This window comes from Mustela nivalis, assembly GCF_964662115.1.
Source record: "Mustela nivalis genome assembly, chromosome: 17".
Taxonomy (NCBI): domain Eukaryota; kingdom Metazoa; phylum Chordata; class Mammalia; order Carnivora; family Mustelidae; genus Mustela; species Mustela nivalis.
The window spans coordinates 43,754,932-43,780,574 of NC_139036.1; the positions used below are offsets into that span (position 1 = coordinate 43,754,932).

The 25,643-nt window shown below is 49.8% G+C and overlaps 2 protein-coding genes across 3 annotated transcripts; one reads left to right on the forward strand and one right to left on the reverse strand.

The window, feature by feature from the left end:
• Positions 1 to 4,230: 4,230 nt before the first annotated feature.
• Positions 4,231 to 18,278, reverse strand: DUSP3 (dual specificity phosphatase 3). The gene is made up of 6 exons (XM_082706803.1): positions 18,077 to 18,278; positions 17,816 to 17,867; positions 17,274 to 17,398; positions 16,579 to 16,738; positions 13,775 to 14,001; positions 4,231 to 8,051 (listed from the first exon to the last, which is right to left on the reverse strand). Exons 1-6 carry the CDS (start codon positions 18,135 to 18,137, stop codon positions 7,846 to 7,848), a joined length of 831 nt encoding a protein of 276 aa, XP_082562929.1. The 5' UTR covers positions 18,138 to 18,278; the 3' UTR covers positions 4,231 to 7,845.
• A 54-nt stretch (positions 18,279 to 18,332) lies between these two features.
• On the forward strand, positions 18,333 to 21,351 carry CFAP97D1 (CFAP97 domain containing 1; the record flags this gene model as incomplete). 2 transcript variants are annotated; one of them, XM_082706805.1, is made up of 6 exons in its annotated part: positions 18,333 to 18,456; positions 18,967 to 19,037; positions 19,291 to 19,409; positions 19,805 to 19,928; positions 20,667 to 20,723; positions 21,226 to 21,351. In XM_082706805.1, 5 exons carry the CDS (start codon positions 18,333 to 18,335, stop codon positions 20,721 to 20,723), a joined length of 495 nt encoding a protein of 164 aa, XP_082562931.1. In that variant the 3' UTR covers positions 21,226 to 21,351. The 2 variants fall into 2 exon arrangements, with proteins under 2 accessions (XP_082562931.1, XP_082562930.1); XM_082706804.1 differs by having other exon boundaries at positions 19,805 to 19,906.
• Positions 21,352 to 25,643: the final 4,292 nt, after the last annotated feature.

A 25,643-nucleotide genomic window follows, 5' to 3' on the forward strand; every position in this document is an offset into this window, starting at 1 on the left:
ACCACACTTTGAAGGACAGGTCAAGTTTGGAAAGGAAGTTATGCTCCTTTGAATCCTTGGGATTCTAGAATCTTTGATCTCTAAGAAGCCTCCAGGGGCATCTCTCTACTTGCTTCTCAAGCCATCTGCCTGCAGTTCATGGGAACAGAGGGCTCCTCTTATGGGCCTCATTTCTGCACAGACTTTGCTCCCACAGGTCAGGGTAAAAGGGAGCATCCCGATTTGGAGGGCGATCTGTTTATAAGCAGTTGTCTGTGATAAGGGACATCCAAATCACCCTGTATTTTTTTTTTAAGATTTTATTTATTTATTTGAAAGAGAGAGAGAGCACAAGAAGGGGGAGTGGGAGAGGGAGAGAGAGAAGCAGGTTCCCCGCTGAGCAGAGAGCTTGATATGGGGCTTGGTCCCAGGGCCCCCTGGCATCCTGACCTGAGCACCTGATCGGAAGGCAGACGCTTAACTGACTGAGCCACCCAGGCGCCCCAATTCAGCCTGTCTTTGTTCAGAATTGAGAGCTTGTTCCATGGAGAGCGTTAGGGTCTTGGTACAGGTGGAAAGTGAAACTCTTCCACTTGTTCATTCAGCAGCTTCTGGGACAAAGCAAGGAGTCTCAGAGAGCTTTCACACACACACACACACACACACACAAGCTTAGAATGGGCTAATGGTTCCCCCAGCCCTAGCAAAATAGTGCTTCCGTGTCCTTTCCGGTAACCAAGCCCTCCAAGGTGGGTCCCAGCTCATCCCCAACTGTCATTCAAGCTACCACCCTCTGCCTGGAGGGCCCGTGTCTGCAAAACCTAAATAAAAAAGTATTCATAAGACTTGTTAAAAATGGTAAAGATGGGGCGCCTGGGTGGCTCAATGGGTTAAAGCTTCTGCCTTCGGCTCAGGTCATGATCCCAGGATCCTGGGATGGAGCCCCGCATCTGCTCAGCAGGGAACCTGCTTCCCTTCCTCTTGCTCTTCACCTGCCTCTCTGCCTACTTGTGATCTCTGTCAAATAATAAAATCTTTTTAAAAAATGGTAAAGAGGGGCGCCTGGGTGGCTCAGTGGTTTGGGCTGCTGCCTTTGGCTCGGGTCATGATCTCAGGGTCCTGGGATCGAGCCCCGCATCGGGCTCCCTGCTCCGCAGGAAGCCTGCTTCCCTCTCTCTCTCTCTCTGCCTGCTTCTCTGCCTACTTGTGATCTCTGTCTGTCAAATAAATAAATAAAATCTTAAAAAAAAAATGGTAAAGATTACTTTGCTCAAGGGAGGACTCTAGGGATAGGAACCTCTGCACTGGGGTCTTGCACTGGCGGAGAGAGACCAGGCTCAGCTCCAACCACAACAGGAAAGTGGGAATCTGTAGCCCAGGAGCAGGGTAGGGTCAGTGGCCAGAAAACCCCTAAGAGGAGCAGGAAAGGTGGGATAAACCAAAAACCTGATTTCTGCTGAGGACAGCCCCCGGCAATCAGACTTCACCTGCGGGATGGTGGGGGTGAAGAACCCGATTTGATATTGAGGATGATCAGATGTGGAAGTTGGGGGGATTCTGGCTAAAATGGGACAAAAAAGACACAAACATGGAAGTCCAAAAGTCGGGGCCCAGTTGAAAAAAAGAGAATGAGTAAAGTCTGGCCAAAGAGAGGTTCTGTCTCCCTGTGTGTTTGGAGACTGATTACCCTCTTCCAAACCCAGCCGTACCTGCCCTCTGCTCTCTGTTCTCCTTTTCAAGTCCTCTCTCCTTCTTTCTGTCCTCTTGCCTTTCAGGAAGGCTGCCCCAGTGCTCCGTGCATCTGGAACGTTCCACTGGAAGGTCGTCCTATTCATGGGCTCTCAGACTAGGTTTCTCAGAACTCCACATTTCCACATGGATGTCTTATGGTTTTAAAAATATGGGGCGCCTGGGTGTGCCTGGGTGGTTCCGTGGGTTAAAGCCTCTGCCTTCGGCTCGGGTCATGATCCCAGGGTCCTGGGATCGAGCCCTGCATCAGGCTTTCTGCTCAGCAGGGAGCCTGCTTCCTCCTCTCTCTCTCTCTGCCTGCCTCTCTGCCTACTTGTGATCTCTGCTGTCAAATAAATAAAATCTTTAAAAATAAACATATATTAAAATATGTACATTTCCATTACTTAAAAATATAATAAAGGAAAGAAAGGAGGGAGGAAAACAAACCACAAGAGACTCTTAATGATAGAGAACAAACTGAGGGTTCATGGAGGGAGGTGCGTGGGGGATGGGCTAAATGGGCGACGGGTCTTAAGGAGGGCACTTGCTATGATGAGCACTGAGTGCCGTATCTAAGTGATGAATCACTGAATTCTACTCCAGAAACCAGTATTGCACAGTATGTTAACTAAGTAAACTTGTTTTTTAAATCATTTTATTTATTTGAGAGAGAGAGAGAGAGAGAGAGAACACAAGTAGGGGGAGTGGGAGAAGGAGAAGCAGACTCCCCACTGAGCAAGACCTTGGAATCATGACCCGAGCCAAAGACAGTTAGATGCTTAGCCGACTGAGCCACCCAGGCACCCCCTAAGTAAAAGTTAAATAAAAGTATAAACACACACACATTAATTAAATGTGCTGTGTTTCCATTTTTAATCAAACGGAGACCACCATTCACTGCATTGCCTCTAGGTTAACGCATTTTAGTGTGGACTTCGAAAACAATCTCTGTGCATTTGAACTTCTTATAAATGGGTCATCAATTCAGAAGGCCATGGCTCAGGGACTCTTTCTAAAAATTAGGCTTGGGCAAGACCCCCTTATAAAATTATATATTTTTAAAAAGTCATCTCTACACCCCAGCGTGGGGCTCAAACTCATGACCCAGAGATCAAGAGTTGCACACTCCCACTGAGCCAGCCAGGCAGGGTCCCCTCCCCTCCACCCCCATAAAATTATACAAGAAGCACAGAACAATCCTCCTTGATTTGAGTACTGGGATGTGTTTGACACGGCGCCATCATAGCAGATGACAAAAATTAAGAGGATATTAAGCAGACAAAAACTGCAACTGTTATTCCTAAGTGTCATTTTGACATTCTGTGCTCATTAGAGCAGCCTGGACCTCTGAAATTAGAGTATACAGAAATCACAGCACACCATACACAATGGAATGCTAGGTAACTAGAGAAATGAAGGGTACTCTAAGAAATAACTATTTGTTGGGCACCTGAGTGGCTCAGTTAATTAAGAAATAACTATTTGGATTTTTTAAAAATTTATTTGACACAGAGAGAGCACAAGTAGGCAGAGAGGCAGGCTGAGAGAGAGGGGGAAGCAGGCTCCCTGCTGAGCAGAGAGCCTGATGAGGGGCTCGATCCCAGGACCCTGAGATCATGACCCGAGCCAAAGGCAGAGGCCCAACCCACTGAGACACTCAAGCATCCCGAGAAATAACTATTGTTAAGCACAAAAGCAAAGTGCAGAACGTTTTCCATGGAGATCTCTAAATGCACACGTTCACGAATGCGTACTTACATATGCGTGGAATTTTTCTTATTCTTTTTTTTTCCCAAAGATTTTATGTATTTGTCAAAGAGAGACACAGAGAGAGCATGAGCAGTGGGGAGCAGCAGGCAGAGGGAGAAGCAGGCTCCCTGCTGAGCAAGGAGCCTGATGTGATGCGATGCTCAATCCCAGGACCCTGAAATCATGACCTGAGCTAAAGGCAGACACTTAACCGACTGAGCCACCCAGGCACCCCAGAGAGTTATTTCTGTCGGGGAGAAAAGGCACCCAACTCTCTTGAGTTTTTTTAATCAGAGAAAAAAAGCCAATGCTTATCACAAGGGAGATAAATGCTAACAGCAGAGTTGAAGGCGTCTGGGGGCAGGGCTGTGTTTGGGGGCTGCCCGTTTGTAGGACCATTCAAACCCCAAATGCCACCTAAGGGCCCACCCACGGGCCACCCAGTCTCCTACTTTCTTAGGAACATAAATCTACCTCCCTCATTTAGCATGGGCCTCTCTAGTCAAGACTATTCTAGTCAATTATCCCTCAAAAAAGCTGCAATTTTTTTAGAAATTAAATAAATAAAAAGATTATTCCCATCACAGGAAATTTCTGGTACTGGCAAGATATTTAACCAAGATCTACTGTATAAAACTAATCATCACAGAACTGAGAATGAGCTCAGGAGGGCTAATTTTTAGATGATACTTATTTTTGAAAGTTAGAAAAAAGCAAACATAAGAGCATCAGAGAAAATCAGCAGAGATAAGAAAGACCCAAAAAAGACCATTTCTATGTAATGTAAGACATTTATTTTGGTTACAGTTAGTGTTTTAACACTGATTTGTGATACAACAGACGTTAAACTCACTTTCCTTTAAAACCAATGTTAATACCTGCCCCTTTTCTGTCCAGGAAACTCACGCTTTCACAGTCAAATTACCCTGAAAGCTGACAGGAGATAAATCAAGCTTCCAACCACTCTCTGCTCTCTCAACGGGAGAGGGCCTCTACTTCCAATCAGGATAAAGTCTTAACTTGGTTAAGACCAACACTGTTGGCTCTTCAGTGGTTCTTGGTACTGGTTTTATGGCAGAAATCTCCTGTGAGGAAAGTGCATATCTTCCTATTATAAGATCAGTGCTTATTTGGATTAAAACATTAGCATCTTAACATTAACTTGTGACACAAAAGGCACCAACATTCCCTTTCAAACCATCCATCACCATGGGTGGAACACAGCGCCACCTGCTGGTCACCGTATTGTTACATACCCTATAATTCCCAGGTGGTGGTAAATTCCAGGTGGGGATTCTCAGAGAACCCTATACAGTGTCAGAGCCAAAGGGACCTTAGAGGTCTTCTAGATGAGGCCCCTTGTTTTGACAGATGGTGGTTTCTGCTCTCCAGATAACTCAGAGTGGCAGAGAAACAGACCAGCCTGTGGAAAGTATACTGTTTTTAGATTTGAGAAGAAAACCATCTAGTGCTCTAATTTGACCGAGGTGGGGGTCTGCTAGTCAAAGAAAGGGATCAGATCACGGAGGAGGGTAAGGGCACCCTGAGTTCCTATTCCATCACTTCCCAGGGGTAGAAAGCCGTCCAGAAAGCGACCATGGGCAGCTGGGCACGTGCTGGCTCTTACACCATAGAATTTTATTTTACTCAAAAATTAGGAGCTAAATGTCATGACGTAAAGATAGGGTTTCTGGGACCAAAGACTACCAAGAAATCCCCGTTATCAGCATAAAAGTAATTGCCCAAGTAAAGGCAGTAATTTTCCCAGTGGCCTTTTCTCCCTTTTCTCCACCAAAAGGCCTTCAAGAGGTCCTGATTAAAGGAGCCTGAGTAGCTAGCTGCCCCTGTCCCATGGTGGGACCACTGCTGATGGGTGCGAGGGGGTGCCCTTCCCCCCAGTCCCAGAGCCTCTTCCAGAAGCAGAAGGGAAAGCTCCAACTTAGGGACGCTATGTGCTTCCTGGAGGAAGAGGCACACCTTCTAACCAAATCAGGGACCCAGGCTTCTTGCTTCCTGCTCCTGGAGCAGGGATGGGCTTGTATCAAATCCCTCCCACGCTCTTCCGGACCCCCTCTCCCCCTTGGCACCGCAGCTTGAATGGTTGTACTCCATCCACAAAACAGGCTCCTAGGCACACCGGCTGGGTCAAGGGCATATGCCTGCCCCTGGACACTCCAAGGGGGTTTCTTTCTTGATGGGGAGCCTAGTATGGGACAAAAGATTCAGTTTCAGGAAGCAGCAAACCTGAAATCTTAACTCGGCTCTTCCTCAGAGCCGGGACGGCCTGGGCAACCTGCCCTCCGTCAGTCTGAACCCCAGTTCCTTTTTCTTCAAAGGTCACAATACATGAATAAGCTCTGCCAACTGGATAGGGCTATTGGAAGGATCAAGTTAGATTAAGTGGGATGGTTCTCGGAAAACCGGAAGGTGAGGTACACGGGTTAGAGGATGGCCATTTCACTGAGCTGGGTTTATATGGGCAGTCCCGTCTCTGGGAGAGACCACAGCTCCTAGTTTGTTCGATGCGGCTGTGGTCACAGAGGAAAGCGACCGTCCAGACCCCGCACTCTGGCCCTGTGACGGGAGAGGCCACGACACCCGGGAGTGAGGCCCTGTGGCACCCTGCTTCTCCTCGTCCAGCCCGATGCCCCTGGTCAACTCTGAAAAAGGCACATTCCCCACCTCGACAGGTGAATACTGCCTGAATTTCCATTTACAACAGAATTTTGAAGACTCGACAAAAGTCCTTGGTTTTTTACTTCTGGTAAGACTCCTTCTGCAAATCCTTGCAAGGGATCCTACCACAAATTCAGGTTTCTGGGAGCTTGATAACACCCGCCAGAACATCACCCTGCATGGGTCTGGGGCTCAGAAACAATAAGAAAAAGTAAAATTCTGCAAACTTTTCTAGATCTCTGTGTGCGAGGAGCTGGGCGGGGGGGCAGGTATGGCTGAGGACCACCTCTCTGCTGTCGGGGAACCTGAAGACGACAGGAATGCATCCCTTTCCATGGCAACAATCACTCAAAGTCCTAACAAGACTGTTTTCAAAATAAAACTCCTTTATTCTGACACATGTGTGCACACGAGAAAGCATTATCCTTATGGATGACTAACGTCATCCTTGAATTAGTCCTAAAAAAAGGTGGCTCTGTTTTGTTTGTTTGCTCTACAACCAGTCAAGTCTCCACTTGGAGGCTCCGCTGTGTTTCATTTTGGCCTGGCTGACTCACTTTTGCTTCAAGGGCTCCCGGATCGTTCTTGGCACCACAGAGCCCTAAGACCCACCTAGAAGTGGGCGGGGTGAAAGCCTGCTCCTCCATCCTCTGGCTGTGTTTCTGAGACACACACCCCCTTCCACACCCACACACGCACCCTGTAATTGGCCAACTTCCTCCTTCTGTCCTTGGAATAGCAACAGAGACAAAAAGCAGTTGGCATGAGTAGCTCGAGCTCGCCCACGCTATAATTCAGGACAAAACCTTTATAATTCTTCAAATGGTGGGGGTTTTAAATAGGCTGGAACTTCAACACCCTGTTTTCTCAGAAAATAATAATAATAATATAAAATAAAACCATGCCCAAGACATCACTCTTCTAACAATCCAAGTGACTGAGAGCAGCGGTCCAGGAGAGATATTCCAAAGCAGCGGATTCTGAATGCAAGCCTGCCAAAGATTCTGGCATTCTAGATACTGTGGACTGACAGGAGGAATGTCTGCCCACCTGACGGCCTCTTTGTTTGGGTATCTTTAATCCTACTGAAATACTTAAAATGCAGTCTCTTCATGGGAATTTCCACCCACTATCAACTGCTGGCCGGGGGGGGGGCCAGCTTCAGCCCTCAAAATGCGAGCCTCTGCCTATGAACAGCTGGCATGAGCGAGGAGGAGGCAGGCAGGGTGGGGAGAGAGGGGCCTGTGTTTGCATAGTTCCCTTACAGGGCTCGAGGTGCTGCGGTCCCCACTCAGGAGAGGACCCAGGGTGCATGGCAGGGAGCGGGGGAGGGAGGCAGGGGGCAACAGAGGTCAGGAAGGGCCCCTGGGGGCATCTTGAGCCTTTCACTGCCACTGACCTCCTGCCTTGGGTCATCAAGGAGAAGCATGCACGTCACAGGCCTTCCCCCTCTGCGCCCCCACCTCAGGGAGAGGACATCATAAACTACAGGCACAGGACACACCAGGGAGCAACAATGCCTTCCTTAGCAAGCTTGTTTATGTGCTCCCCAGGGGGAAAGTGGCCCAGGGCTGTGTTGGGACAGACTTGTGGGCAAGTGCCTGGTGATGCTGGGAGCAGGGTACACTGTGTTTCCTAAACATGGCGGCTTCGGACACCTCGACCAGGGCCTCCCCGGCCTGCCTCTAGAGAAGAGGCTGAGGGGGTGCCCTAGAGTTTCAACTTCCCCTCCTTGACGAGTTTGTCATTGAGCTGGCACAGCTGGGCCAGGAAACCATCGTTGGGGCCGATCTCACGGTTCTGCCTCACGATGCTCAGGGCAGACTTGACATCCATCTTCTGACGCATCATGAGGTAGGCGATAACTAGGGTTGGGGAGCGGCTGTAACCTTCCCGGCAGTGGACGAGGACCCGGCCTGGAAGAGAAACAGGGGCTCGTGAGCTGGAGCTGGGGGCTGTCCACACACAGCCCGACTCAAGTCCCAACTCTTCTGGGGGAGCACTGATGAGTACCACAAGATGCCACTGTGCTGTGAGGCAGGGAGATATGTACATAAGCACATCACCCTGGCAAACTGTGGGGCAGTATGTACTCAAATGGGACACACGCAACCCCTATGGCCCAGCGGGGAGGTACACGCATGCCCACAAAAGACACACACCCAAATATTTCAAGGGCGGCGCTGTTCCTAACAGCTGGCAGCTCCCAGAGGCCCATCAATGGCAGGACAGATTGCTAACAAGGAGGGGTGCCTGGGCCACCCAAGCACCCCTGACTTTGATATTTCAATCAAAACCAAAACACTTCACCCAGTTGGTGAAGTGTCTGCCTTTGGCTCAGGTCATGATCTCAGGGTCCTGGGACCGAGCCCCGAGCGGGCTCCCCCACTCAGCAGGGAGTCTCTGTTTCTCCCTCTGCTCCTACCCACCCCGCTCATGCTCTCTCTCTCCCTTGATGAAATAATTAAATAAAATCTTTAAAAAAAAAAAAAGAAGAAGAAGAAGAAGAAAACACAGAAATGACCCAAAGGTCCACCAGCAGGTAAACGGACAAACTGGGAAGACTCGTCAGCGTTCGACGGGAAAGGGCAACAGCCACGGGCAGCCACACGGATGGACACCCCAGCAATGATGCAGACAGGGCGGGGCCGAGAAAGCGAACCCGCCGTGCCATTCCATTTATACAAAAGTCTACAAAAGGTACACTCCTGTCTGGTGACAGAAAGCAGAGCAGTGGTTGCCTGGGAATGGAAGGCAGAGGGGGCGGATGGGAGAGGTCACAGAGGCGCCTGAGGAAACGCCAGGGGTTGAGGGGGGCGACGGGCGAGCTCTCTGTCGCCCTTGAGGTGCTGGTTTCACAGGTGTACGCGTATGTCGAAACGTCAAATCGTGGGCTTGGAATACGTGTGATTTGTTGACTGTCAATGACACCACAACCAGGCGGTTTCAAAAACGTAAAAGGAATATGTGTATCAAATACAAACACAGGGACAGAAAATCAAAACACACAAACGGAAACACCCTCTCACGTCCCCCCTCCCGCCATGGCCCATGAGGCCCAACGCAGTCCGGCCCCGCTTCTGCCAGCTCTGTTCCCAGGTGTCTGCTCCCACAGCCCTCCTCTCCACAGCCATAACGCCCTCCCCGGCCCTTCTCCTCCTCCCTGTTCTCGTGCGCCCCCCCTTCCCGCGCCCCCCCGCCAGGCCTTGTTTGCTGTCCCCCTAGCCTAAAATGGGAAGCTCCACAAGGCAGGGCTGTCCATCCGTTTTGTTCCCCGCTGTATCCCCAGCACTTGGTGAAAGGAAGTATCAACCAGTCCCACCACATTGCATTTCCACTGGGGGGTTCCCGGGAGCCCCAAGCCTTGGCTTCTCTCTGCCACCACCCCCTCCCGCCACAGAGCCTTAGTTCACGGCCCCCTCCACACCTCCAAACCCAGCTCTCGCTCTACCCCCACCAACAACCCCCACTCCACCCAGCAGCCGGAAGGGGCTTTCTAAAATTCAAATACAACCTGTCACCCTTTTCAGGGCTTCGGGTCTCTAACGTGTGGCTTACAAGGCCGAGTGCCCGTGGCCCGGATACCTTCCCATGCTTTTTCTCCACCCCTGTGCCTCTGCACATGTCATTCCCTCTACCTGGAACGTATTCTCTCTCTTGGCCACCTGGCAAACTCCTCCTCATTCCTTAAAACCCCAGTTCAGGGGCTCCTGGGTGGCTCTGTGGATTAAGCCTCTGCCTTCGCCTCAGGTCATGATCTCAGGCTCCTGGGATCAAGCCCTACATCTGGCTCTCTGCTCAGCAGGGAACCTGCCTCCCCCTCTCTCTCCGCCTGCCTCTCTGCCTACTTGTGATCATTCTCTCTGTGTCAAGTGAATAAATAAAATATTAAAAAAAAAATACCCAGTTCAAATATTTCCTTTGTCCAGCACAGGGATTTAGAACCAAAACCTTTGGGGCACCTGAGTGCCTCAGTTGGTTGAGGGTCTGATTTAATTTGGGTTCATGTCTGAGGGTCATGAGACCAAGCCCTGCGCTGAGCCCTCCCCCTCCCCCCACCCCGGGGGCACATGTGCACACAACTCTCTCTTTCTCTCTCAAATAAATAAATAAATACAACTTTTTTTGAGAGAGAGAGAACACATGTGTGCCCGTGGGGGGGGGGGGGAAGTGGCAGGGGAAGAGGGAGGGGTCAGGGAGAATGGGAGAGGGGAAGCGGGACTCCCTGCTGAGCTCAGAGCCAGAGGCAGGATTCAATCTCCAGAACCCGAGATCATCATAACCTGAACCAAAACCAAGAGTGGGACACTCAACGGACTGAGCTACCCAGGTGCCCCGATAAATAAATCTAAAAAAAAAAAAAAAAAAAAAAAAAAAAAAAAAAAAAAACCAAAAAAGAAGAAAAAGGGGCACCTGGGTGGCTCAGTGGGTTAAAGCCTCTGCCTTCGGCTCCAGTCATGATCCCAGGGTCCTGGGATAGAGCCCCGCATCGGGCTTTCTGCTCGGCAGGGAGCCTGCTTCCTCCTCTCTCGCTAGCTGCCTCTCTGCCTACTTGTGATCTCTATCTGTCAAATAAATAAATTAAATCTTAAAAAAAAAAACAAGGAAAAAAGAAAGAAAGAAAGAAAAAACTTGAAGTCATGTGAATGTGGGTTTAAATTTTAACTTGCTGGTTGTGATGGTTACAGGAGTCAACTCAGCCTGTCTATGACCAGGCAGCTGATCCAGCACTAGTCTAGAAGGTATTTTGTGGATGTAATTAACACTAACTATCCATAACTATCAGTTTCCTTCAGTAAAGGAGACTGCCCTCGATCTTGTGGCTGGGCCACATCCAATCAGTTAAAGATCTTAAGAGCAAAAAGTGAGGTTCGCTGGAGATGAAATTCTGCCCCGAGGCTGTAATAAAGAAGGTCCGCCCAAGTCTACAGCCTCCTAGGCTGCCCTCCAGATTTCAGATCTGCCAGATCCTACAACCGCGGGAGCCAATTCCTTAAAATAAATAATATCTATTGCTTCTCTTGGTTCTGTCTTGCTGGCCAGTACACTGCTTATGAACTCTACGACCCACTACCCCCCACACGCCTCCACGTCCTCATCTGTGGTCACAGTACCCATTGCGCAGTGTTGTTGGGGGATTGAAGGAAACGTCCTATAAAGTCCTTAGACCAACGCCCAGCATACGAACTAACTCCTAGCCAGCAACAGGAGTTGTCTGGTGGAGCCCAGTACTTTCTAGGACAGCAGCCCGGCTCTGTGTCCCTCCCGGCCACGCACGGATCTACTCTCCTCCGCCAGACCGCACGTGCCTTAAAGGGCAGACTGTGGGGTACTGATTTCTGGATGCCCTACAACTTCTAGTATGCACTTGGTGCTCAAAAAATGTTGGCTGATTAGCCAAGTGGTTGAGTCTCCACCAATGCTTCTACCCTGCCACTATTTTGAAGGAAATCTGGTGGCCCAGAGTCAAACAGAGTCTCTTCTGTTCCTATCACCCTCTGCTCAAAACATGACTCTATTCTCCCCACGCCTCCCATGCAGGAAGGAGGACCTCACCCACCACTCCCCTGCCCATTCTCTCTCTAGCCAGCATACCCAAAGGGTGTGGAGGGAGGCTTTCCCTGCCCCAGCCCTGATGAGAGAACCCTTGCAGAGCCACTGCCTCACCACCCAGAACATACTCAGCAGCCCAGGACTCCCAGAGCCGATCAGGAAGGGGAAGGTTCGAATTTCCAGCCTTCCAGACCCCACCCAGAAGCCATTCCTCCCTAGAGGCCTCCCTTGATCCGGACTGGAAGTGACTGTTTCCTCCTCTGGGCACTCCTGGCTCTTCCCACATCTCCAAAGTAATGGGGCCCTGGCTCCCCCGAGCCCTGCAGCCTGTGGGAAGCCACTGTGTTTCTGTTGACTCACTTGGCCAATCAATCTTAGAAGCATTTACACTTGGCTTGACAGCCCATTGTGTTCATTTTTGTCACTCACTCAGTAATCATCCGCAGAGTGTCTGCTATGGGCCCAAAGCTACCTCACATGCTGGAGGGACAGACAGGGACCCCGTGGATCCAGCCAGAGGGCAGGTCTCACGCAAGACAGTTTGCCAGAAGACGAGGTAGGGAGAGGCAGAGAGAACTTTCCAGAAGGACAACTCAGCCCCCGCTGCCTCCCGCTAAGCCGGGAGGTCACAGAAAGTCAAGGTCTGTTCCTAGGGGGATGGAAAGGGGAAACAGAGTCGGAAGGCTCTAAGTTTCCCGAGCGGCTGACCAACCCATGTACAAGAAGAGCAAAATCCATCCCCTTAACTGGGACCCTCGTTCCCATCTACATGGGGACTCGGTATAGCTGGAACAGAGCGGGTGACGTACATGAGACCATGAAGGACCACAAAGGGCCTGACAGTGAAGCCTATAGACACCTCCCTCCTGAGCCCCAGACACACAATAACCAACGTCTAGTACATGCTGTGCACTGGGAATCATTCCAGGGGGAGGCTGCTGGGCACAGGAAGCAGAGATAGGCTGGAAGCAAGGGGGTATGGGGGCTCACCTCCCCTGCAAAGGTTGTGGGTGGGGGAGGAAGAGGCTGGGAGAGGCAGCTTGAAGGTAAAGGCAGTCCCTGAGAGGAACAAGTGATAAGCAGAAAGGGCAGGTGGCCAGGGTTGGTCAACTGACGTCTGCCCTCTGCGTTCTAGGGTTTCCCCCCCAGGGACGGCCTGCCTAACTGCCAGTGCCTCAGCAGGTCCCCCTCAGTCGCAGATGTGGGAGCCGCAGGAAGCATTCAGAAAGTGCTGGAAGATGTGGCCCGTGGGCCATCGCCTGCTGAGTTCTAGGCGAAGCCCAGCCATGGCAGCCCCATTCCCCTGGCCAGGCATTCGTGTAAGCCAACTCCAGCCAGCGAGATCTGAGGGGAACCCCACTGAGGATTTCTGAGGGCCCTTCCACTTGCTGCTCATTTTTATTTATTTACTTATTTTTAAGATATTATGTATTTATTTGAGAGAGAAAAAGCACAAGCTGGGCCAACGAGCCAAGGGAGAAGGTAAAGCAGACTCCCTCTGCCAAGCAGGGAGCCTGACATGGGGCTGGATCCCAGGACCCTGGGATCATGACCTGAAGCAAAGGCAGACGCTTACCTGATTAAACCACCCAGGCGCCCTCCTACATGCTCTTTAAGAAAAGGAAGAAACATGGGGAAGAGATGGCTGCCTGGTCTTCTGCTGTACTTTGTCCTGCCGGGATGTGGTGACTGGGTCTGCCACCGCCATCTTGGGACCCTGAAGGGAAAGCCCAGAGGGTAGCAGAGGGGGGGAGGGGGAAGCACGTTGTCCTGACACGGCCACTGAGCTGCTGAATCAACCAGCCCCAGAGCTCCTTTACCTCAGCACTTCTCACCACAGAAGATAAATCATTATTGCTGAACCTATTTTGGAGGCATGGCGGGGAGTGGGTAGAAATGAACTCTCAGCCAGCCAAAGTCCACTCAAACACCAGGACCCCAACCAAGGCTGCCACTGTGAGAAATGTTTATATATCTTGGGTAATGTGGGGCCTTTTGACAGAGAGGAAGCCGGTGGCGGGCCTGTTTTCTAGAGAAGTCCGGTCAAAGCTGCCTTGCCTTGATTCCTGGTCCGCAGGTGCCTTACCATTCTTTTGAGCCAAGGCCTGGTCGATGAAGTCTGCAGCCCTTTCAAAGTAGGCGCTGAGGTTGAACTCCTGCGTGTCGTTGGCCTTGATGCCCAGGTAGGTGATGCCGGAGTCCTTGTAGAAGTTGGCATTGGTGTTGACGTGCATGAAGGACCTACCCTCGGCGGCATTCAGCACGTGCGTGATGCCTAGTTTCTGCAGCTTGGGGATGTCTTGAGCCACAGACCTGGACAAGAGACAGCGGCAGGGGATGACTCACTCACCAGCTGGCAGCCCAGGGGGAGGAAGATGGAGAAGATTCTAAGTCTCCCGGCAAAGCGAGGAACCCTCGGCGCTCAGCTCCTGCCAGCTTCCCCTCATCTTAGGAGCCACCTCCCTCCCTCAAGCCATATCTAATTACCAGCAGCTTCCCCAAATAGCCGAGGCGGTTTCATGCCCATGTCGTTGCCTCTCTTTGAAATGCCCTTCTCGAGCTTCTCCGTGGACAGACACCCTCTCATTTTTCACCAACCTCTGCAATGTGTCCCCATCTCCCCTCCACCCCCAACCTGGCATCTGGCTTCCTACCCTGTGGTGGGGGGTACAGCCTTGTGGGCTCAAAATGGGCTCTAGAGCCAGACTGCCTGGGTCTGAATCCAACCCTCAGACCTAACATCCAGGTAACCTTGGACAAGCCACTTAACCTTCTGGTGACTCAGTTTCCCTGTCAAATGGGGAGGCTACCCCTTGGGGTGGCCCATGTTACATGAATGGGCCTATAGACAGAGGCCAGCACTGTAGTCCGTGCTCTTCTAATGCCTGATTGTGCTGCTTTGTTCTGAGCCCCTCAAGGGAGTAACCCACTCCACTGCCCAGCACCTGCTATCAGCACCCGGCACTTAGTAGGCGTCAACTGACTACGTAGTGAATCCGAGAAAAAGAAGGAAATCAGCATATTTGAGGCAGCCTCCTTCCTTGGATCATAAAATACAGTAGCCCCTCCAGTCCCCCAGAGGGACCCTTTCTGTCACGGAGCACCAGCCACATCTCTGAGGCTCTCCTGGGTGAGTAAGCACTTGGGGACCCAGTGGCGCCAACTCTGGGGGTTATAAAACATTTGATCTCAATAGTCAAAGGGCTCCTTTATGTCATCTCCCAACAACGTCCCAATTCAGACAGCAGTTTATACTTTACAAAATGCCTTCTCCGACAGGAGATCTCGTCTGCCTGAAGCAAACCCTGGCCTTGAGCTCTGGTCCCACTGGACAGTGGAAGGATGTGCTGCGGGCTCACACAGACAGCTGAGCAGCGAGCTGGGAAGAGGCCCGATGCCAGCCCTGTTCTCTCCCCCCCTCACCCTGCCTGTCATGTTCACATCAACTGCATATCCTGAGTTCTAGAAAATGAGGCTCATACAGGATCCTCTCTGCCATGAGAGCCCTGATTTGATTCAGGGGCTCCCAACAGGCAGGGAGCATGAGGCATTCCATGCTGAGTGCCCCCCCTCCCCCAACACACATCCCTGGCCAGGTCAAAGCCAGATTGGTTAATTGGCCAGGGGACGTGTTTTTCTACAGTGGCCATCGGCACAGGTCACGCTGGCTGCCACCAGACATTCACAAGCTCGGTTTCCACTCAGGAAGTGGGGGCAGCTATTCAGCTATTCACTTGTGCCCAAGTGCCCTGGAGAGCAGGGTCTCCGAGGGAGCCAAGGCCATTTGCTGCTTCCGTGTCAGGACAGGGCGCTATCCTCAGAGCTTTGCAATTTCCTGGGCCCTTTGGCTGAGGCTCTGGGACTGTTTTCGCTGTCCCTGCTCACCAGGCTGCACATGGTTGTAGAGCAGTGATTGATTCTCTGAAGGTGAGCTCCCATTCACCTCCCTTCTCCATTAAACATTCAACAAATTCACCATTACCATTACTATCACTTTGAATGCACACTCAAGCGCCTGACACACAGTAGGTGCTCACTATGGTGAATGAATGGACGGAGTGGATGAGATTGTCCCCCATGACAGTGGGACCTGCTTTAAAGACCTTATTTAGCCCCACGATGACCCCCATTTTTGTGGCAGCCTTTAGTAGGATAAGGAAGCAACACGTTGTAGTACAGGATAGGGGATACAGACATGAACGAGACATTAACCCTGTCCTCACGGTCCCTCAACCACCCTGTGCCACCATGTCCTCCAGGGTAAAAGGAGAGAGGGGAGTTAATTCTGGGTTTCCAAAATGCAGACCCCGGTCCATAGAGCTTAGGGCGTTGGTAAATCAAACCCTATCTGGAAGGCAGGAGAAGGAGCGAGGAAACCCCGGCCCAGCCCTCCGGATCCCTCATTTGGAGTATTTCGATTCCCTGGTCTGGTCTGCCCAGCCGGGGAAAGTTCCACGCCCGGTTTGTGACGTCAGCCGGTTGCTATGGCAGCGAAGGCAGACATTCCGCGGTGACCTCACTGCAGAACCAGGCAGCTGTCACATGACGCGCGGGCTGGAGACCGGCCGGGTGACAGAGGGCCACCTGTTAGGTGATCACGGTGGCCCGACCCCGCCCAAGGCCGAGCCCCTAGCGGGTAGCGCCAGGCTGGCCGAGCGCCCCGGAATCCGGGCCCCCCGCGAGGGGGGAGGACCGCGCGGGGCCTGGGCGGGGTCTAGCCCCTCCGCCTCCACCCGCGCGGGGGCGGGCGGCGACTCCAGCCCCTGCCCGGCCCCCAAGGTGCTCCAGGAGGTCGACCACGCCCCACAAACCGCCCCCCCCCAACCCTGCATGCCCGCGACGCCCCCACCCCAGCTTTCCGGTGGGCGGGGCGCCCCAGCGGCGACTCACGCGTTGCCCACGTAGATCCTGGGGGTGACCTCGTTGCAAGGCTGGCTCGGTAGGCTGTAGCAGCCGCTGCCGTCCGACAGCAGGTCGTTGAGATCCTGCACCGAGAGCTCGAACGGGCCCGACATGGCGGCGGCCGGGCCCTGCACGCCCGGGCAGCAGCCTGCGAGGGGAGAGCCGCCGGGTCAGCTGGGCGGGGGCTCCCGAGCCGGGACCCGCCCCGTCCCGCCCCGGAGGCGGGCCCGCCGGGCGCGGGAAAAGGCGGAGCGCGGACGGCTGGCAAGCTCAGCTCCCGGCAGGGAGGCGCGCCGCCCGGGGCCCGCGGGGACGCTCCGGGGGCCCCGGGCCTGCCCCCCCGCCGGCGGAGGTGGCGCCACCCGGGTGTTTTAGGGGGTCCTCGGTCCATCCCCAGCTAAGGGCTTTTCTGCATCATTATACATGGGGCAGTGCTGTAACAACTTTGGATTAAACGCAGAGCGACATTAATTGTCCCAACTGAACGGGGTACGCACAGGTTTGCTGTTTTTGCAGTTTTAGCGGGACACCCGGATTCCGCCTGCCTGCTGCAGACCAGCGGCATTGACATGCGGGGGAGCTCGTCAGAAACGCAAAGTCTCTGCCCCAGCCCCACCATGCTGAATGAGAATGTGCATTTTACAGCCCGCACCCCCCCCCCACCGGCCCCCCGCGATCCTTACAAAGGTTCAAGTTTGGGAAGCCCAACTCTGAGGCACATTTCTTCCAACATTTATCCGGCTTCAAAGCTTGGACTCTGTGCAGCCAGGCTTCACATTCTGACCCTGGCAAATCAGCCTCTCTGAGCCTGTTTGTTGAGGGAGGAGAATAAATGGGGATACGAGTAGCACCTAACTCCTAGGGTTGTTTGAAAGATTAAATGTGACACCAAGGAAATCGCCCAGCACTGTATAGTGAGCACCCAGTAGGTTTCTGCCTCTACATCGGCCAATGCCGTGAGCACCCACTAGGTGCTACTCCACCTGTACTGGCCTGGAAACCACCAGGCTCCTTCGCAGCCCTTCCAGGAGCAGCTACCAGCCCACCATGAGCCGTGATCGCGTTGGCAACCCCTCATTTGCTGAAATCCCACTAAAAGCAGAAGACAGACTCTGTCTTTCCCCAGTGCGGATGGCAGACTCCCGCCCCACCCCCACTCCTCCAAAATGCAAATGTCCCGGGAGTTTAGGAAACCCCCCATCCTGAGCCCAGCAGCAACACGAACTTGGTTCTTGAGCAGCAGAGCAGCCTGTTGCTTTGAAGTTCAGATTCTTCATCTGCAAAACGAAGAAATTGCATGAGCTTCTCACAAAGGCCATCTTTCACCTGCCCCTGAGCTTGGGGTCTCGCACCTCAGGAGGATCCACCGTGGTGGAGAATCCTGAGCTTACAGCTGAAGGTGTGTGAGCGAGCCTGGACTTCTCCATCCCCACCCCCACTTCGCACCCGCACCCAGAGCCTTCCTGCACCTCCCAGCACACCACACCTTTTCCCCCTGCTGTTGGGGGCATCCACATGTCAGGCAGGTTCTGAGTCTTGTCCCCCATCTTGGTTTGGACCTGTGTTAGCCTTCAAACAGAAGTCCAGGGATAGCCAGGCACACTCTGTCACTCCTTTTCCTTCCCCAAGACCTGTCCCTGATGTCATAACGGGGTAACTATGACAGCCTGTCGTGGGGACAGCTAACTACCTCACAGAGGAGCCTGGGTGCCTCATTTCTGAAGTGAGACTAGGAAGAGAAGATGAACAATTCCCTGGATTATCTAGCCTACCCTGTAATCGTCTCTAATCACAGACAGAGCACAACCTTCAGGAAGAAACTGGACTTTGGCCACTATGTATTTCATAAGAATAGAATACAAATAGGTATGTGGACCGTTGGAGTGGGACATCTGCGATTAGGGGTTCTGGAACGGTTGGCCTTAGAGAGATTGGCAGTAAACCAGACCACTACTGGCTTTGCGATGATAGGACCTTATCAGTTGGCTTGGGTCAAGAGGACGTTGGCATCCGTGACAGATTTATCTCCCAGCAGGAGTTCAGTGGTTGGAAACGCTCACTTAAACTCTTTTAAAGCCAGAGTAAGCTAGAAAGAGGCTAGGACTCCAGCTCCCAATGGGCTAGTCATACTGGGAAAGGACATTTATCTCTGTTTTACTTGTTCTGGCCCTCACGTTCTGTTATTTGTGCTAAAAAACTCTTCAAAGATGTCTGTTTGGGAAATTAAACGAACATAAAATCCCTGAACCGGAGTAAGGTCAGAATTCAACATCATCCTGTTTACTAATGGGGGGCAGTTGTCTAGCATGGGAGCGGGTTTTCAAGGCAGCTAGGAGGACCCCTCTGCAGTAACGTGGCTCTCTTTTACCCTCTTAGTGAAGGCGACCGTCGATACAAAACCTCCAGTGGCGCACACACATCACATTTTGAAACTGAGCAAACTACAGGTATTGGCCCTTGTCCTCTGTGGATGTACGTTATTGATTTTTTATCTATGTCCCGAAGAGGTCCGGTTTCCCAGAGCCTTATAAATACCCTCCTCCTTAACAAATCCAGAGATTTGTTAGGACTCCCCGCCCTTTGCTGCACGCTCCTCCCAGTCTCCACTGCAGCCCTTCCCCACCATCCCAGAGGAGGGTGATGCAGAGCGCCAGGGTGTTGGCCGCTGTCACCACGGAGGGGGGCCCGGTTTCTTACCAGGGTGAACAGAAGCGAATTGACAAAATCGAATATGAAAACAAACAACTGTGTCAGAAGATTGCAAATGCCCATCGTGGTCCTGCCAAGGTGGATTGCTGGAACGAGTATTTTTCCAAGAGGTAGTGTTCTTTCTCCTTTCCTGTGTTTGGGAAGTCAGAGTCGACTCTCCCCCTTGTCGGGTTTTAGTGCAAGGTTCTCTTGAGCAGGAGGCGTCCTAGAGAGAAGGCATCTTGATGGGAGACCAAGTTAGGGAAAATGAGAAGTCTCCAAAACAAGGTCCAAGCTGCAGCCGGGCCAATAGAGTAGAATTCTCTAGGGGACATCAGGGTTGAGAACCACTGATAGGAACCTGCCAGTGTTGTGCACGGACCCCAGAGTGTCATCTGGTTCAACAGGTGTAGGGGGTCTCAGGGCTCAGTGGGAAGCCCTTAGGCAGCCTGGGTTTATAACATCACGACTTCATCCAAGAGGGAATTTTTTTTCTCCAGCCATCTCAGGATTTTATGTTTTTCAGCTTAAACAGAGAAACAAGGAACCGGGAACTCGTGAGAATCACCGTGGAAAACCAGGGCATTCTGAAGAGGCTTGGTGATCGCAAACCCCACTATGACCGCAGGTTGTCCGAGATGGACTGGCAGGCACGTGGCTGCTCTGTGTGCCTCCCTTGTGCCTGCGCAGTGCATCTGCGTTCAGAGTAGAGTCAGTCTCAGAAGGCATTCCTTAAGCAGCTGAAGGAGAAGTCATGCAAAATGCAGCCATGGGTAAAAGAGAAACCACCCAGAGCCAACAAAGCTAAGGACAGGAGGGGCGCCTGGGTGGCTCAGTGAGTTAAAGCCTCTGCCTTCAGCTCAGGTCATGATCCCGGGGTCCTGGGATGGAGCCCCACCTCAGGCTCTCTGCTCAGCAGGGAGCCTGCTTCCCCCTCTCTCTGCCTGCCCCTCTGCCTACTTGAGATCTGTCAAATAAATAAATAAAATATATTAAAAAAAAAAAAGCTGAGGACAGGAGCTAATCCATTTGCTCTCTGGGTAGCAAAGCTGCCATGTATCAGTTTCAAAAACTATCTAGTGGCATCTTCCGTCAAGCTTTAATTCATTAAAAAAAGAATGTACAAGCAAGGAGGAGGAAGGGTACATGATTCAGTATGCGGTTGATTTCCTTCATTTAGGAACCAACTTTCAAGAAGAAAAAAAAAAAAAAGGAAAAAGCCTTCTGTGGTGGTTTTCTTTTCTTTAAAAAAACAAACAAACAAACAAACCCCACTCCCTGACTTTTGTCTGTAAGCCTTCTCTAAGCCAGCCTTAGGAGCTAGACCTCCAACTTTAGCCCCCGCCCTGTGGCATTGACAAAAATCTTTCTGATTTTTTCCCTTCAAGAATTCAAGGCGCTACATCAAAAATACAACAAGATATCTTCTCTCCCGAGATGAATAGGTATGTCTTAACATGGCTGCTTCTTACTGGGAAATAACAGTGATCACGTTTGATAGCAAAGCCCTAAGAGCCGTACGGATGGAGCACAAGGGACCCAGTTTTAAGGGGATGGATTTTTGCCCTTCTGTAATATAACAGAACTTAGAGCCCTCTGTTTCCTCTCTCCAAACGAGTAGGAAATGGCTGGCTTTTGTCATCAGCCTTGAGTCTCTCCATGAGTCTAAGGGGAAGTGATTTGTTCCAGTAAAATATAAACAGGAGGTCTCGTGATTTTCATATTGAGCGAAAGTTACATTACAGGTCTCTGTCACTATTCAAGTACTATTGTGTTGGCATTTTGTATTATTTAACATTATTAGGAATGACTAAGTTGTGTGTGTGTGAGTGAGTGTGTGTTTTGCCCCTAGGGAGAAGGATAAATGGACACTCAGGCTCTCCAAAGTATAGTTCCATATAATTGATGTTTCTCCATTTCTCTCCCTCTTTTCTCCCTGAAAACAAGGTTCCTCACCATGGAAAAGATACAAGAGAAAGCCCTAGGATTTCTTAGCTGCTTAGAATTTCAAGACACTCCTAAGTGGCTGAATGCTTAATCTTAGGATGCTACAATAAAGCTTGGAACATAAAATGAGTAAGTTACATTGAAAGTATGTACCCAAAGGCGTTAAATCCCATCCCAAAATGGAGACGGAGTCGGGCAGGCAGAAGGCAGGATGCAACAAGCATTTTTATTTGGGGCTATAAAAAGGAGTTCCTATGAGAGCGTAAGAGAGAGAAATACCTTTTTAAAACACACGCCATCGGGGCGCCTGGGTGGCTCAGTGGGTTAAAGCCTTCGCCTTCGGCTCAGGTCATGATCCCAGGGTCCTGGGATAGAGCCCCTGCTTGGGCTCTCTGCTTGGCAGGGAGGCTGCTTCCCTTCCTCTCTCTCTGCCTGTCTCTCTGCCTACTTGTGATCTCTGTCAAATAAATAAATAAAATACTAAACACACACACACACACACGCCATCCTCAGCATCCTAGAGGGGAGGAAAGTGGGGTAAGATGACCCACCCCTAAGTACAGCTCTGTCAAAATGGAAAACAGAAGCACGTGATAAGATTAAGGTTCAGACAACACAGAGAACAAATGCCATTAGTCTCTCTGTGAATACACAGCATTGGAAAAGAATGCTTCATTGAAGTTTCCGTGTACTCTGTTCATTTATAGGGAGCAGCAACAGTGAAAGTGTCAAACACATCTCAAAACATAGGCAAGACAACGCAGCTTGAGGGCTGTGACTGGTCGTGCTGGGTTTGTGCCTGACATTTTAAACTTTTTATGAGAGAGGGTGGACCTTAAGTATTCTCATCACAGATAAACTTTTTATTTTAAAATAATTAGATTCACAGGAAGTTGCAAATAAATGTTCGGGGGTGCGCGTGGGGGTGGGGGACTTCACCCTTCACACAGCCTCCCGCAGAGTTAGCACCTGGTGTAACTGTAATATGATATCAAACCAGGAAGCTGACATTGGTGCAATCCATACAGTGTATACAAATTTCACCAGTTATGCATGCACTGGTGTGTGTGTGTGTGTAGCTCTCTGTAGTGTTATCAGCTGTGTAGCTTTGGGTAACTAGAGTCACATTCAAGGTACATAATTGACTGTACCATCATCAAAAGACTTAATGGTACCCCTCCCCCCCTTTTTTTTAATTTGACAGACAGAGATCACAAGTAGGCAGAGAGGTAGGCAGAGAGTGGAGGTGGGCTGGGGGCACGGAGAAGGAAGCAGGCTCCCTGCTGAGCAGAAAGCGGGATGTGGCCCTGGATCCCAGGACCCTGGGGTAATGACCTGAGCGGAAGGCAGAGGCTTTAACACACTGAGCCACCCAGGCACCCATGTACCACCCCTTTTAATGACAGCTCCCCCTTCCTCCCATTCCTAACCCTGGGCAGTCACTAATCGGTTTTCCATCTCTGTAATTATGTTATTTCATGAGTCTTACATAAATGGGATCATGTGGTAAGTATCCATTCTTTTGAGCCTGGCTTGCTTAAATTCCATCTAATTTCCTTGCGGTTCATCCAAGTTGTGTACATCAAAAGTTCATTCCATTTTTACTGCTGCATAGTATTCCATGGCATAAATGTACCAGGTGTTTTGGAACCATTTAACTGTTGGAGGACATTGGGATAGTTTCTAGCTTTTTTGACTCTTATGAATAAAGCAGCCATGAATATTTGTTACAAGATTCTGCATGAAAATAAGTTTCATTTCTCTGAGAGAAACACTTGAGAGTATAATCTGGGATGAACACTTGAGAGTTGTATGGTAAGCCCATTTTATTTTATTTTTAAAGATTTTGCTTATTTATTTGACAGAAGGAGAGATCACAAGTAGGCAGAGAGGCAGGCAGAGAGAGAGGGAGGAAGCAGGCTCCCTGCTGAGCAGAGAGCCTGATGCAGGGCTTGATCGCAGGACCCTGGGATCATGACCTGAGCCGAAGGCAGAGGCTCAACCCACTGAGCCACCCAGGCGCCCCGGTAAGCCCCTTTTAAAAGGAACCACAAATCTGTTTCCTGAGTGGCTGTACCATTTACATTTCCACAGTGGATGACTGATTCCATTTCTCCACATTCTCACCAGCATTTGATAGTTTTCATTTTAGCCATTCCGACATGTGCATGGAGACATTTCCTATGGCCCTAATTTGCAATTCTCTGGTGATTAATGAAGTTGAACATCTTTCATAGGCTTACTTGTCATCTGGATGTCCTCTTGTGTGAAATGTCTGTGAATGTCATTTGCCCATTTCCTAACTGGACTGTTCATTTTTTAAAATATTGAATTTTGAGAGTTCTTTAAAAATTCTAGACCAAATCCTTTGTTGGATATAGGACCTGCAAAACATTTCCTCCAAGTCTATAATTTGTTTTTCCTTCCTCTTAACAGAGTCTTTCATAGAGCAAAGTATTTTTATTTTGATGTCATCCAGTTTATCAATGATGAAACTGTTCTGTGTTTTGACCATATCTATAATCAATCGATATCAGTCAATCAGTCCTGGTGACACTGTGTCATAATTTTGCCATGTGCTACCTCTAGGGAAATGGGGTAAAGGTCACACAGGATCTCTCTCTATGTTATTTCTTACACCCATGTAAATCTCCAATTATCTCAAAAAGTTTAAAGAATAAATCATATGTCTGATTATAAATTCATTATTCACTGGTTCCAGTTGATCTCAGTTTGAGGAATCACCTTCATCTAGATTCTTCTCTAGAGATACAGGTTAGAAACCTGGGAGTCATCCTTTACTTTGCTCTCTCTTTCTCCTTCTCCCTGAGTACATCATTTCTTTTTTTTTTTTTTTAATTTTTAAAAGATTTTATTTATTTGAGAGAGAGAGCATGAGCAGGGAGAGGGGTAGTGGGAGAGGCAGATGCCCCCCCTGAGCAGGGAGCCGGATGCAGAACTCAATCCCAGGACCCCAAGATTATGACCTGAGCCGAAGTCAGACAATTAATTGGCTGAGCAACCTGTGCGCTCCAGCTCTGCCTACACATTTTCAACCCAGCACTCGTACCGCTAAGTGTCTGCATATGCTATTGTTAATTTTCCCTCATCTGAGAATGTCTTCACTTCCCTTTCGTTCCTTAAGGGTAATTTCATCGCATATAGAATTCAAGATTGATGGTTCTTAGCTCTCAGCACTCTATAAATGTTGCGTGACTTCTGTCTGCCTCCATAGTTTCCTTTATAAGCAATACTGAAATAGAACTCAAATTGGTGTTCCTTCCTGGTTGTTTCTCCCTGTTTTTCAGATTTTTTTCTTAGTCTTTAGTTTTCAGAAGATTAGTTATGATGTGTCTTCTTTGGTCTTAACCTACTTGGAGTTTATTGGCTTCTTAAATTTGTAGGTTTCTATCTTCCACCAAATTTGGGGGAGTTTTCAGCCCAAAAGTATTCTTTGAATATTTTTCAGTTCCATATTTCCCCTCACCCAGGATTCCGATTTTTCAAACATTGGCCTTTTGTTATTGTTCCTAATCCTTGTCTTTTTTTTTTTTCCCCTTCCAGTCTGTTGTTCAGATTGAGTAAATTCTATTGATCTGTCCTTCAGCACTCTGCTTTGATCTTCTGTCATTTCCATTCTACTACCGAGTTCATCCAAGTTTTACCTTTCACAATAATTTTTCATTTCTGTAATTTCCATTTGGTTTCTTCTCATAACTGCTATTTCTTTGCTAAGATTTTCCAATTCAAGAGAATTTGCAATTACCTATTGAAGCATTTTTATTACAACTGCTTTAAAATTCTTGTGAGATAAATTGTAACATCTGAGATAAATTCTAACATATCAGTATTGGTATCAGTGGATTGTTTTTTCCTGACTTTGTTGTTTTTCTGGTTTGGGGTATGACGAGAGATTTTCTATTGTATCCTGGATTTTTGGGTTATTATGTTAGGGATCTTTTAATTTTATTTACATCTTCTAGTTTAGCAAGTAGGAGACCTGCTTAGGTGTAGTGCATTGTTTTTTATTTTTATTTTTTTTTTATGGGCTTTAGTTCCAAGGGAAATTCATTTCTCTTTCCTCTTTTTTTTTTTTTAGTTTTATGGTTTTATAAACACAAACATGATATGCATATAAGCTGTCTGTCTATGCGTTTTCTTCACTATGCCACCAGGCATTGGGATTGGCTTCTCTGATGACCAACTGGGTTATTCTTTCCACCATGGTCTTGCAGTTCTTGGATTGTGACCAATCTCTGCCCAGTGAGATTTGTTGCCCATCAACAGCATTTCAATCTCCTTGATGTTGTGGACTAGGGACTTCCAGAAGCCACTGGGAAGCATGCGTTCTGTTTCCCTTTTGCTCCTGTAACCAATGCTCGGCATCAAGATCTGGTTCTTGGGGCACCTGGGTGGCT

What these genes read in the sequence shown, in the direction of transcription:
- DUSP3 (XM_082706803.1), bottom strand. Translation starts at nt 18,137, where the DNA reads ATGGGGGACAAGACTCAGAACCTGCCTGACATGTGGATGCCCCCAACA. An exon ending in CTTCCCAAACTTGAACCTTT is followed by an intron (nt 16,739 to 17,273) that starts GTAAGGATCGCG and finishes CTCCCCTCGCAG; the next exon opens with GCTGCTGCCCGGGCGTGCAG. An exon ending in AGGATCTACGTGGGCAACGC is followed by an intron (nt 14,002 to 16,578) that starts GTGAGTCGCCGC and finishes TCTCTTGTCCAG; the next exon opens with GTCTGTGGCTCAAGACATCC.